This window comes from Kogia breviceps, chromosome 1, assembly GCF_026419965.1.
Source record: "Kogia breviceps isolate mKogBre1 chromosome 1, mKogBre1 haplotype 1, whole genome shotgun sequence".
NCBI lineage: Eukaryota > Metazoa > Chordata > Mammalia > Artiodactyla > Physeteridae > Kogia > Kogia breviceps.
In genome coordinates, this window is record NC_081310.1 from 113,444,552 (window position 1) to 113,459,247 (window position 14,696).

The window sequence follows — 14,696 nt, forward strand, 5'->3', positions numbered from 1 at the left end:
CATCCAGTGTCCTGAACTCAGCTCTCCCACCTCAGATTCTCAGGCCTGACACCAAGGCGGAACACCAAGACCCTGTCACCCACACAGCTCAGAAGAAAGGGAGAAAAAAGGAAAGAAAAGAAAATTACTAAAATAAAAATATTTTTAAAATAATAATAATGAAAAAAAAGAAAGAGCAACCAAACCAATAAACAAATCCACCAGTGATAACAAGCACTAAAAACTATAGTAAGATAAACATAAAAATCAGTCACAGAAAGCAGACCCCAAGTCTACATTTGCTCCCAAAGTGCACTGCCTCAATTTTGGGATGATTCGTTGTCTATTCAGGTTTGATGCAGGGTGCATCAAGTTGATTGTGCGGATTTAATCCACTGCTCCTGAGGCTGCTGGGGAGATTTCCCTTTCTCTTCTTTGTTCGCACAGCTCCTGAGGTTCACCTTTGGTTTTGGCCCCACCTCTGTGTGTAGGCCGCCCTTGGGCATCTGTTCCAGCCCAGGCAGTATGGGGTTAAAGGAGCAGCTGATTAGGGGGCTCTGGTTCATTCGTGCTGGGGGGAGGGAGTCGTATGGTAGTTATAATTGGAATGCGGGGCAAGCTTGTGGAGGCAGAGGCCAGTGTGATGTTTCAACAGCCTGAGGTGTGCCTTGTGTTCTCCCAGGGAACTTGTCCCTGGATCACAGGTTCCTGGCAGTGGCATGTTGCACTGGCTCCCGGGGAGGGGGGGGTGTGAATAGTGAACTGTGTTTGCACACAGGCTTCTTGATGGCTGCAGCAGCAGCATTAGCATTTCATGCTTGTCTCTGGTGTCCGAGCTGATAGCCGTGGCTCACGCCCATCTTTGGAGCTCATTTAGGCGGTGCTCTGCCTTCTGTGGGTAGACAGGGAAGGAATCCCCTCTCCTCGTGCACCCTGAAACAGTGGTCTCTTGCCTCTTCTGCAGGTCCAGACTTTTTCACAGACTCCCTCCCGGCTAGCTGTGGTGTACTAGCCCCCTTCAGGCTGTGTTCATGCAGCCAACCCCAGTCCTCTCCCTGGAATCTGACCTCCAAAGCCCGAGCCTCAGCTCGCAGCCCCTACCCATCCCGGAGGGTGAGCAGACAAGCCTCTCGGGCTGGTGAGTGCTGGTCGGCACCAGTCTTCTGTGCAGGAATCTCCCCGCTTTGCCCTCTGCACCCCTGTTGCTGTGCTCTCCTCCGTGGCTTCGAAGCTTCCCCTGCACCAACCCCATGTCCCATCAGGGAAGGGGCTTCCTAGTGTGTGGAAACTTTTCCTCCTTCACAGCTCCTTCCCAGAGGTGCAGGTCCTGTCCCTATTCTTTTGCCTCTGTTTTTTTTTTTTTCTTTTGCCCTACCCAAGTATGTGGGGAATTTCTTGCCTTTGGGGAAGTCTGAGGTCTTCTGCCAGCGTTCAGTAGGTGTTCTGTAGGAGTTTTTCCACATGTAGATGTATTTCTGATGTATTTGTGGGGAGGAAGGTGATCTCCATGTCTTACTCCTCCACCATCTTGAAGGTCCCCTACTATTGAAGTGTTTTAAATCAGACGGTAACATGTTCATATGCACATTCAGAAAGACCACAGTAAGAGCAGCATGGAATAAAGGTAGGCAGACTAGCTAGGAGACTCTTGCACTCATCTAGTTACAAAGGCCAAACTCAATTAATTGGTGGAGGCAGAGAAGAGATCATGAATAGGAAAAATATTAAGAGAGAATCTGTGGGGTGTGGAAATTGATTGGATATGAAGAAAAGTGAATAGAAAGGAGACAGAGGCAATATCTAGAATTCTAGTTTTGGTAACTTTTTTTTTTTGTGTGTGGTCCATGCCATGCAGTTTGCAGGGCCATGGCAGTGAAAGTGTGAAATCCTAACCACTAGGCCACCAGGGAACTCTTTTTTTTAATCAAAGTATAATTGACTTACAATATTGTGTTAGTTTCAGGTATGCAGAGTGCTTCAGTTGTGTATATTTTTTCATATTATTTTCCATTATAGGTTATTATTAGATATTGTATATAATTCCCTGTGCTATACAATAAATTCTTGATGTTTATCTATTTAATGTATAGTAGTTTGTGTCTGTTAATCCCATACTCCTAATTTATCCCTCCCTTTCCCCTTTGGTAACCATAAATTTGTTTTCTATGTCTGTGAGTCTCTTTCTCTTTTGTATATAGATACATTTTATTATTTTTCTGACTCTACATTTAAATGATATAATGTTTGTCTTTGTCTGACTTACTTCACTAAGTGTAATATTCTCCAAGTTCATCCATGTTGCTGCATACGGCAATATTTCATTTTTTATGGCTTAATAATATTCCATTATATATATATATATATATATATATATATATATATATATATATATATACATACACACCACATCTTCTTAAGCCAGTCATCTGTTGATGGGCACTTGGGTTGTTCCCATGTCTTGGCTATTGTGAATAGTGCTGCTGTGAACTTTGGGGTGCTTATTAAATCAGAGAATGTTTTGCCTATGTTCTCTTCTAGTAGTTTTATGGCATCATGTCTTATATTTAGGTCTTTAAACCATTTTGAGTTTATTTTTGTATATGGTGTGAGGCAGTATTCTAATTTCATTGATTACATGTAGCTGTCCAGCTTTTCCCACACCACTTGTTGAAGGGACTGCCTTTTTTCTATCATATGTTGTTGTCTCCTTTGTCATAGGTTAATTGACTATAAGTGTGTGTATTCATTTCTGGGCTCTCCATTCTGTTCCATTAAATCTATATATCTGTTTTTGTGGCAGCACCACACTGTTTTGATTACTGTAGCTTTGTAGTATAGTCTGAAGTCTGGAAGGGTTATGCCTCCACCTCTGTTCTTTTTTCACAGGATCACTTTGGCAATTCTGGGTCTTTGTGGTTCCATATAAATTTTAGGAGTATTTGTTCTAGTTCTGTGGAAAATGTCATAGGTGGGACTTCCCTGGTGGTGCAGTGGTTAAGAATCTGCTTGCCAATGCAGGGGACACGGGTTCTAACCCTGGTCCAGGAATATCCCACATGCTGCAGAGCAACTAAGCCCATGCAGCACAACCACTGAGCCTGTGCTCTAGAGCCTGCGAGCCACAACTACTGAGCCCATGTGCCACAACTACTGAAGTCTGCATGCCTAGAGCCCATGCTCTGCAACGAGAAGCCACCGCAATGAGAAGGCTGCACACCGCAACAAAGAGTAGCCCCTGCTCACCACAACTAGAGAAAGCCTGTGCACAGCAACGAAGACCCAGTGCAGAAAAGGGAACCCTCTTACACTGTTGGTGGGAATGTAAATTGATACAGCCACTATGGAGAACGGTATGGAGGTTCCTTAAAAAACTAAAAATAGAACTGCCATATGACCCAGCAATCCCACTACTGGGCATATACCCAGAGAAAATCATAATTCAAAAAGACACATGCACCCAAATGTTCATTGCAACACTATTTGCAATAGCCCGGTCATGGAAGCAAACTAAATGCCCATCGACAGACGAATGGATAAAGAAGATGTGGTACATATATACAGTGGAATATTACTCAGCCATAAAAAGGAATGAAATTGGGTCATTTGTAGAGACATGGATGGACCTAGAGACTGTCATACAGAGTGAAGTAAGTCAGAAAGAGAAAAACAAATATATATTAATGCATATATGTGGAATCTAGAAGAATGTCACAGATGAACTGGTTTGCAAGGCAGAAATAGAGACACAGATGTAGAGAACAAACATATGGACACCAAGCAGGGAAAGCAGGGTGTTGGTGGTGGGATGAATTGGGAGATTGGGATTGACATATATATGCTAATATGTGTAAAATAGATAACTAAGAACGTACTGTATAAAATAAATAAAATTCAAAAAAATTGATTAACTTTTTAAAAAATCCATTAAAAAAAAAGAAAGAAAATGTCATGGGTATTTTGACAGGGATTGCTTTAAATCTATAGATCGCTTTGGGTAGTATGGCCATCTTAACAATATTCTTCCAATCCAAGGGCATGGGATGTCTTTCCATTTCTTTGAATCATCTTCAGTTTCCTTTATCAATGTTTATAGTTTTCAGCGTATAAGTCGTTGACCTCGTTGGTTAAATTTATTCCTAGGGTTGTTTTTATTGTTTTTCTTTTTACCCAGTTTTAAACGGGATTGTTTTTTTCACTTTCTCTTTCCTATATTTCATTGTTAGTGTAAAGAAATGCAACTGATTTCTGTATATAAATCTTGTATCCTGCTACCTTTGAGTTCATTTATTTGTTCTAATAGTTTTTGTGTGGAGACAGAGGCAATATCTAGGATTCTAGTTTTGGTGACTTTTGGATTATAATGGCATTCACAGAGAAGGGGAATATAGGAAGAAAACAGATTTGGGGAAAGAGTATGAGTTTAGTTGGACAAAAACTTGCAGGATAAATATCCTGCATATCCGAATAGGATATGTAGTTTTGAAATTTAGGAGACCCTGGGATAGGAATAATCTATCAATTAAATAGGTTTAATGGCAGTCTTAAATTTCTATATTCCCAAGGACCTGAATAGCCTGAATTGAACTAATACAGTAAGATTTTAAGAATTGCCACATACTGGATCAACTTCATGATCCCCCTTCAACCGCCTTCCTATTTTATTTCAGGTGACCAAGGGATAGTCTCTAGGAAGATGTGATTTTCCTCTCAGTAACCAACTCAAAAGATTAAGGATGTTCTCTTAAAAAAAAAAAAAGAAGTTCTTAGAACTCAATCTTGCCCCCTCCCTGCTTCACACCTTCTACATGGAGATGGGAGCCTTGAATGAGGCAGTGAAAATCTATCCATCATCTACTCCCAGAGAATCCAGCCCAAAATATCAAATCTAAACAACTGGGGCTCTTTATAGACTCTCCCTGGGGCAGGTGGACTGTTTACAGGGAAGAAGGAAGAAGATAAAATCATGGATGATTTAACTTAATGGAGCCAACAAGAGATCTTAGGCACTGGAGCCGGAGACATGAGGTATCCCCTCCAGCTTCAACTGCCAAGGGGCTTGTGCCACCACCTCCGTCTCACAGAAACATCCCTGCCTGGCCTGAGAGTAGAGCTGACAAAGCGCCCTCCACCTACACTGCTGAGAACATACCTCCTCTCTTTTCCCAAAGCAGTGCCCTCTCTGGTCTCACTTTTTTTGTTGTGTAAAAACCCCCTTTTCCCCAGTGAATTTTATTCAGGTTTTGAGGATATTCATACATTATTTGTTGATTTGTGTCACTTTCATCCTCAAGGAGGCAACATCACCTGGCACCTTACTAAGGCTGTGTAGTAACTACACAACCAATCTCTTAACAATATTTTGAACTTTCAGATTCACCAGAAATCAAGTTCTGATCCTTAGAAATGTTTATTTACAGGCCTCCTTCTACATCAATGTCTATACCAATTGCTGGTGAATCTGAATCTCTGGAAGAAGATAGAAAAGGTGGAGAGACTCTCAAAATTCATCTTGGGATAGCAGGTATGGATGTGTCGCTTACTGGTTTTTCAGTTTGTGAGAAACAGTACTACCCTAAAAGTCCCTCCCAGGTTTAAAATTCTGTGGGTATATATGACTTGAAATGGGCCAATAATTATCAGCAGTTTCAATTATGCAATTTTTGTTTAAGCCAATGCTTCATTTTGTCTAAAGGGTGTGTTATCCTCTGACAGCTTCAAAGCTAAATGTTGCAGTGACACTCCCACCCCCACCATTGTACGCCTCTGCTCCCCGCAGAAACGACAGGACACGACAGGATTGTTCCCGTTCCACATGACCAGCAGCTTCTGCCAGCCACCTCTCAGGTGGTGCTTCTCTTCCATGAATCACGTACCCTCTGTCATTGGTTCCCAAACATTAGTGCACATCAGAATCACCTGGTGGCTTGTTAAACCATAGACTGCTGACCCTGCAGCCTGAGTTTTTGATTAAGTAAATCTAGGTTGGGGCCTGAAAATTGCATGACTAAGTTCCCAGGTGATGCTGCCATTCCTGCTGCTGGGCCCCAGGCCACACCCTGGGGGCCACTTCTCCAGGCAAACACCCCGTCATAGGCTGCTCCCCAAGCTAAAAGCAGGTGGGGGAATGTCACGTTGGCTGTCGAAAAAGCATTTATGAGCTTCCTTTTTTCTCCCACGCCATGTGACCAGGGTTATTATTTGAAAGAATGAGAAGAAAGGTGTGGTGATGTGATTAACATTTTCACCACTTTTCAGATTGCAAAGATAAGACTTCTCATGTGTAATAAGGATTCTCAAATTTCCTGATTTAGCATCAGTGAATCCTTTGTGTACTTTTAACTCTTCCAGTAGCTCCTTGTCTTCAGTATTTAAATATTAAGAATTCTTTCTCATGTTGGAAACCAAACACTCATTAGCCTTACATCCTTCTCCATCTACTGCTCTCCCATACTCCAACACTCTCCTTCCCCCACCATCCCCCGCCCTCTTTCTCTCAGACTCAGGGGAGCAAGTTGTAGCCAAACTTCTAGGAAGAATATACTGCCCATTTATTCCTAAACACATGTGTGGTCTGGCTTCTACATTCTGCCCTCTCTTGATGGTGTCTCCAAGAACATGACTGTCAAATCCTGTGGGCATTTTTTCTGCTCTCATCTGAATAAATTGGCCATTTATTCTTTCTGGAAGCTTTCTCTTCCCTTGGCTCCTACCTCTTTTTCTCTAGCTTCTCAGAGGCTTCTTTATCTTCTTCCACCTTCCTGTTAAAATATCGATACTCTCCAGGATTTGGTTCCCTCCACTCACTCTCCCTGGGTGATGGCATCTGTACCTGGGATTTAACTATCACATAAATGTAAATATGATCATGTAAATATGAGTTAATATGTTTGATTTACAAATTCGTGTTGCCTCCAGGCCTCCATCCTGAGCACAGGCACATATTTCTAAATGCTTTTTGGAAAGGTCCACTTTATATCACATTAGACTGGAACTCATCTGTTTATCTTTTTTTCTCAGCAAGCTTCTAAGTACTTTGTGATCAGGTCTTAATTTTTCTTTGTGTCAACAGCCTAATGGCCAGGGACACAGTAGAAATTCCATGAATAGTGAATGGGTGTCCTCAGGTGTCTCAAATCCCACATACCCAGCATGTCGTCTTCCTAACTCTTCCCCCTGTATTTTCTGTGGCAGTTATCCTGACACACACTTCTAGTTAGTAATTAAGTACTGTCATTTGTGCCTGCTCAGCATCTCTCAGCTAAATTATTATGAAAATCTTCACTCCTTCACCCCCTGTTCATCCTGCTGCCAAAGTGATCTTCCCAAAATGTCAGTCTGGTCAAGTCACACCCTTTCTTAAAGCCATTGAATTATTTCCTTCCTTAAACCCTTAGGAGAAGGTCCTTCATTAGCAGGCATCTGCTCATCTCTCTCTTTCCTTCAGTCATCTACACCACTACCCTATATGCCAACTTTACCAAACTGTTTGCTTTCCTGCAGACAAGGCATGCTTTTCCCTAACTAGTCTAGCTGAGAAATTCCTATGCATTGTTAAAGACCTGGAGTTAACCTCCTCTATGACGTTGTTCCTTCATTACCAAGTAGTTTTCGATGCATTTGTCCTTTGGAGCTCTTGATAGCTTCTTTTTGGTGCTTGTATTTTGGTACTTGCCAAGTTGTATTATAACTGCTTCTACTCTAAACTGTGAAGCATATATTTTATCTTATTTATTTTGTACCCCTATATCTTGTACAGTATTGGGCACTGACCTGGTAAGAGCTTAATAAATATTTATTGAATGAATATATTTTGAAAACCAATAAATAAATGGATGAATTAAGATCTGAGCCAATGCTAGGAGTAATGTATATAACTCTTGATATGAACCAACTCATTTAGTTCAGAATTCGCTGTAGCCAAACATTTGGGCTTAGGACCACTGTCAAGCAGGACTAGGGATGCTGGTTTGGATTTGTACCTTACAGTCTGTCCAGAAATGAGAAACCCTTTGCAGAAGGGCCAGGTTGCTCCAGTAGCTTACTTATTTGGCAGCATTCGTTGGCCCATCTGTGTTCAATATCATTTATAGAACTGCTGCTATAATTGCTGTGTTACTCAATTGGTTTCCTTTTGCCTCTAAGTGAAAAACAGTTCTAGTTTCCAAATATTTCACCCTAATGAAAATGGTCAACATTCTGCATTCTGTGGAAGAAGCGTAGTTCTGGAAATACATAATTGGCATCTGGAATATGAACATTATTAGAAAAATAATAGAAATAGCTTTGACACTGCTTTTTTTGTACATTTACTTTGAAACTGAATACTATAATCAATTTCTGAAGAACCTTATTCTCAGTGCTACATCACCCGCTGTGTTTATTTAAACCACAGACATTTGTCCAAATTATAGCCTAGCACCAGCATCACTAATGCAAAAGTAACAAAGTGTCTACTGTCGTGATGGAATTGGGGAGCAAGATTTCCTCAAAAACCACCAGAAACCTGGCAATTTTGTGAGAATTTATAAGAATCCATCTGACTCCTTTTTATAAAAGAAATACTAAATATAAAAACTGAGGGCTTCCCTGGTGGCGCAGTGGTTGAGCGTCCGCCTGCCGATACAGGGGACGCAGGTTCATGTCCCGGTCCGGGAAGATCCCACATGCCGCAGAGCGGCTGGGCCCGTGAGCCATGGCCGCTGAGCCTATGCTCTGTAATGTGAGATGCCTGCGTACCGCAAAAAAAAAAAAAAACTGAAATAGTTTTATTTAAGATAAAGTGCTATTAAATCTTATGAAAAGTACTATAGCACTTCAGTAAACTGAGGTATTTAAGTTCTTTGCACAGTATTTCTTGCAGCACAGTTGTTTACATTGTACTGATTTAAAGGGATTTCTTTCACTCTGTAACTTGATAATGAACTTAGTTTCTAAAATACGTAGATTAGAATACAAATCGACCATTGACTTGTTGACAGTAACAGTAACATTATGTTATGACGTATTGCAGATCTCTCAGCAAAGAGTGCCTCTGTTCCAGATGAACTTGGTGCCTGTGGACATTCTAGAACATCAAGCTATGCAAGCCAGCAGTCAAAAGTATCAGGTAGAGGCTAAGAGTGAAGTTGAATTGCTCTGAAGGGACTTGGAATTGCTATGGTGCGGGAGGAGAATGTTTGGTTGCAGTGTGTTTGATACTAGTTTTACATCCAGAGTGATTTTCTCTGACAGGGTATAGTTCTTGCCACTCCCGGTCATCTAGTTTCTCTGAGCTCTGCCACAGGAGAAATACCTCAGTGGGAAGTACATCAACAGGAATTGAAAGTATTCTAGAGCCATGTGATGAAATTGAGCAAAAGATAGCTGGACCAAATCTTGATACAGCTGATAAAGAAGATACAGCTTCGGAAACACTCAACAGGTATCATTTTGGTCTCAGTTTAAATGGAAAAAAGAAAAAAAAAATTTTCTATAACATAATAAAAAAGGAGGAAATTTTTAAAAATTTATTTTCAAAGATGCCCAGTGAAACAAGATTCTGTAGAATCTCAGCTGAAGCGAGTTGATGACACCAGAGTGGATGCAGATGATATTGTGGAGAAAATATTACAAAGTCAAGACTTCAGCCTAGATTCCAGTGCAGAAGGTGTGTAGATAACCATTAAGTATATATGGATGTACGTGACCAGGGTTTGTATAATCAATGTGGTCAGCAGTAAAGAGTCAGTACATTATGTTACTGAGTGTTGGGTATGTGTAAAATAAATTTCACACCCATAAAAATCTGAAGATAACTTTTTAGTTCATTTGTTAATGGATATTAAATTTGGAAAAGAATTAACTTTAGTTTAAAAATATCAATTTTAAAGAAAGCTTTTATTGTATTTTTTAACTATGCATCAATGTCTGCCATGATTATATACCTTACGACAGATATCTACATCTGCTTTGTCATAACTGGGCATAAGTACCTCAAGTCACTATTGCAATTTGGAAGGTTAGGTGGTGATCTTAAAATGGTAGTGGGTAACAGAATGCCTCATTCCCGCCTTAGCATTTTCACTGAAACTGAAATTTTACGTGCCACCAATTTGAAAGTTATAATTATTCACGCTGGTGTGAATAGAGAGCAGTTAACAATGGACTTAGTTTCATTACGTAACTGGTTGTAAAGAGAAATGATTAAACCCTACTTGAGGAAAGGTGTAGGAACAGCTGTCTTCTTTACTCGGCTTTAAGAAAAATAGCTTTAAGAAAGTTAACAAGAAGTACCTATTAGGATATCTTTTAAACTGCCTGTTTTAAAACATGTATGTAGTTCTTTTTTTAAGTTTTTATTTCTTTAACAAAACAATGTAAAATGTGAATTTATTATAATATGAATATTATTTGACAATAATAATTGTACCTATAACAAATACTGTAAATGTATATTGCAGAAGAAGGACTGAGGTTATTTGTGGGTCCTGGGGGAAGTACAACCTTTGGCAGTCATCATCTTCCAAACAGGTATGTAGTCCAAAGAGTATCTTCCTAAAATAAAGAATAGACTGACTTTTTCTTTTAAATGCTCATGAGTGGAAGATGAAGGTTACAAGGTTCGTATTAGATTGAGGCTAGAAAGCACAATATTAGTAGTTCCATGAGAAGGATTACAGCTCTTAGTGTAGCTCTCAGTTTTCCTTATCCTGAATATGTTTGAAATAGTATTTTATAAGTTTATTTGTGGATTTCCTTAGATGTATTTTTAGAATGTATTAGTAGAGAACTGGTAGCACTGGGCAAGCTGCAGTATAAAAAGGACGTTTAGAAAAGAGTTCTTAGTCTGATATCTTACAGCAAAGCAAAATTATATTTTCAATCAGTGATCTTGTCTATTATGAGCAGTTACACAACCACTCAGTAGCAGACGCTGATATTAATCTTTTTTGTACTCTCTTTTCTGCACCCCACTAGAGCCTAACTTACATATTAAGAAAAATAAGTTCAGAAAACTAATCTTCATGTTGGTAGTTATTTAGATTCAGATGAAGAAAAGGCACCTGCCAAACTTAGCATTCTGGTTCCCAGCACTGCAGCAGATGATAGTGAGCACAGATGCTGAGGACACCTTAGAAATTCTGATCACTCCACTGCTTCCCCACAGCCTGATCCCTGTGCACCCAGTACCCAGTATTTCTGCAGAGTATTTATGTAGAATTCCAGCACAACGACAGTCTAAGTCAGAGTTGCAGGGGGAGGGAGCCCCCTTGGTCCAAGACAGTTATTTTATTCTCTAATGCTCAAAACCAGAAAGAATGTTTAATTCATTTCTTCTACCAATACTCATTTTATTGAGTACCTCCTATGCGTCCAGCACATTGCAGGGCCCAAAGGATACAAAGGAGCAAACACCTACATCAGCAACTAACTACCTTCAGATGTGATAGGTGGGAATAAAAAGATGCTGTGGAGGAGGAGGTAATTTGAAAAGAGGTTTATAGAGGAGTAACACAATTTAGACCTTTTGTAACTTTCATTTACTTATCCACTTATTAAATTCAGTAACAATTTACTGGGCCAACTTGTGGGTAAGGGTGCAAAGAAGAAAGACCCAGCTCTTACCCTCAGCTAGATTATAGTCTAGCATGTGAGTTAGGAAAACTACAGCCCGTGGGCCCTGTTGGCTCACTGCCTATCTTTGTAAACAAAGTTTTATTGGAATACAACCCACCGGTTTATGTATTGTCTAAACATATTGTCTGAATTGGCTGCTTTGTGCTACAGTAGGAGCCATGAGCAGTATAACAGAGACTGTGTGGCCCTCCTAAGATATTTGTTATCTGACCCTTTCTAGCAGGTGAGATAGACAAATAAACTAAATTTTATAGTAGTATGATAAATTCTATAATATATAGAAGTAGAGGAAACTCCAAGATGGCACCTCACTCAGAGAAAACTTCCTGGAAAAGTTGACACTTGAAGAAGGTCTTCGGGAAAATAAAAGATAAGTGAGCGGTTACGAAGGGGTATGTGGAAGACAGATATTCCTGGTAGTAGGAACAAATAGAAGGAACTTAACAAGCATAATAATTATAATATATAATTATATAATAGTGAATATATAATAATTATAGGCAATACTTATTGAACTTTTATTAGTTATGTGCTGAGCACCATGTGTACGTTTCATTCAATTCTCATCTCTTTCAATACTATTATTAGTTTTTTAAAAGAGGAAACAAAGATAAAAAGAGGTTAAGGAAGTTTACCCAAGGAAGGCCTTAAAGCTAGTAAGTGTTAAAACCAAGGTCATACCCATGTCTCTTGAGTCTAAAGCCCATTCATTGTACTTAATCATTTTATCTTACTGGCTTATGAATAATATCACCTACTTAGAGAATGCCCATTAACAGGTTTTTCTAAGGAGGTGGGGCATGTGAAATGGAGCTGTGGGACATGAGGCTGGGAAGTATCTTGAAGACAGGTTGTAAAGAGCCTCCGTCACCATAACAAAATGTTTACCCTTCTTGTGTACACTGGGGAGCCATTAGTCATTCTTCAGCAGGGAACTGACCTATGAGATTGGCATTTTAGAAAAGTAACTGGCCATAATTTTGAGGGTAGATAGGAGCAGGGAAAGACTAGTAGCAGGGAACAGGTAGAAGAATGACATTTATAAGGACAATGATATGTATGGTAGAGAAAATGTGGGGGTTTGTTTTGTTTTGTTTTTGTGTGTGTGTGTGTGGTACGTGGGCCTCTCACAGTTGTGGCCTCTCCCGTTGCGGAGCACAGGCTCCGGACGCGCAGGCTCAGCGGCCATGGCTCACGGGCCCAGCCGCTCCGCAACACGTGGGATCCTCCCAGACCGGGGCACGAACCCGTGTCCCCTGCATCAGCAGGCGGACTCTCAACCGCTGCGCCACCAGGGAAGCCCGAACATGTGTTTTTGAGTTAAAGAGACAGGTTCACATCTTAACCAGACCACTTTGGGAGTAAATCATTTAACTTCAGTTGAACTTAACTCTATTGAAAAATGTGATCATATGCCTACTTCCTGGAGTTGTTTTAAAGTATAAATGACACGATATACTCAGTAAGCCCTAGCTATTATTATTTTAGGTGGAGAAACAGCAAAAGCTACAGTTCCAACCAAAAGGAGCCAAAATGATAAACGCATGGGCTCTCTCATTAGACTGCTCAGGGTCCAGTCATAGCTCTTCCACTGTTGACTTCACAGTGTCAGTAAACTCTCTGTAAGCCTCATTTTCCTCACCTGTAACATGGAAATGATAAATAAGTTACGTAACTCATAGGATTTTTGTGAGGGTTAGGTTAGATCATTTATGTAAAGTTATTTAGCACAGTACCTGGCACATAAAAAGTTCTCAATGTATGCTAGCTATTTGTGTTGTTACTCAGAGAAAAGAAAGATAATTTCTAGTTGAGAGAGAATCTAGAACCTAGGATATAAAGGCATTTATGTAGTTAAGAATTCTGGCTCCCATCCTCCTTCCAAATGAATGTTAAAAAAAATCACCCAATACATGAAAGCCTAAAAGGACAATTAGGGGTTGAAGTAGATTCATATTACATGCTGAAGAATGTCAGAAACAATGTGTCATGGTGAAAGGAGGATGGGCCATGGAGTCAGATATGGGTTCTGTTCCTGGCTTAGCCATAATTACCCAGCTTAGCCATGATCTTGACATATTGCATCTCTCACTTGCTACCAAAAAGACAGCTGCATCCCTGGGAGAACAACACACGCTCTGGAGTGGGCTGCCTGAGTTCAGTCCAAAGCTCCACCATTTATTAGCTGTGTGTCTTTGGTAAGTTACTTCATTCACTTCTCTCTGCCTCAGTGTCCTCACCTGTAAAATAGTGATGATAATAGAACCCACCTTATAAGAGTTAATACTGTTTAAAATTAAACGAGGGTAGACATGGTAATGCTTAGGATAAAATCTGGTATGCAGTAAACACTCAAGCACTTTATATATACTAATTAAAGGTCTGTCTTTCAGAGTTCTTATGGCAGTTAATTTGAACTGTCCAGCAAGTACTTGTACACACAGGCTCTCCATAAATAGTGGGTATTCATCACAGAAGCTAATGTGTTAGTGTTAGATCCATTATGTAAGATAAACTAGTAGCACAGGATGAAACCAGAATCATTTACCTAGGGCACAGAAGAGGCACAAGAACCACAGTTCCAAAAGGGAACCTGTGAGATTGAAGAGAACAGGGCAACAAGTGATAGAAACTGGGGAAGGACTGTTTGCAGTAATCCATTTTAAGTCTAATGGATACAGCCTGGCCAGCTCAGGGCTGCTTACAGAACCCTGCATGCACCTCCTTGCTTGCCTTTGGGACATGTAACTTCTGACAAGTGGTCTGCTTTCATTTCTACTTTTATTCCTCTGTGATTTATCTTTCATCTCTGACTGCTTTTACGCTTTTCTCTTTATCTCTGGTTTTTAGCAGTTTGGTTATGATGTGCCTTGGCGTGTTTTTCTTTGTGTTTATTCTGCTTAGGGTTCATTGAACTTCTTGAATCTGTGGGTTTACAGTTTTCATCAGAATTGGAAATTCTGCAGCCATTATTTTTCTCCACTCCTTCTGGTACCCTGGACTTACAGATTGTAGCTCCTGCATCCCTGAGCTCTGACCTGAGTCCTCTACCGACAGAGACCACCTAGCTGTATCTGGGTCCTCCCTCCCTGCACTGTAGG

General features: G+C 40.3%; 1 protein-coding gene across 2 annotated transcripts in view; it reads left to right on the forward strand.

The window, feature by feature from the left end:
• Positions 1 to 14,696, forward strand: part of EEIG2 (EEIG family member 2) — a 101,798-nt gene that overhangs the window by 80,776 nt on the left and 6,326 nt on the right. For both annotated transcript variants that reach the window (XM_059078758.2, XM_067041101.1), the window contains 5 exons: positions 5,397 to 5,500; positions 8,990 to 9,085; positions 9,211 to 9,400; positions 9,498 to 9,625; positions 10,419 to 10,488. In XM_059078758.2, coding sequence (XP_058934741.1) covers positions 5,397 to 5,500; positions 8,990 to 9,085; positions 9,211 to 9,400; positions 9,498 to 9,625; positions 10,419 to 10,488 — 588 coding nt within the window. The remainder of the gene's footprint in view (positions 1 to 5,396; positions 5,501 to 8,989; positions 9,086 to 9,210; positions 9,401 to 9,497; positions 9,626 to 10,418; positions 10,489 to 14,696) is intronic.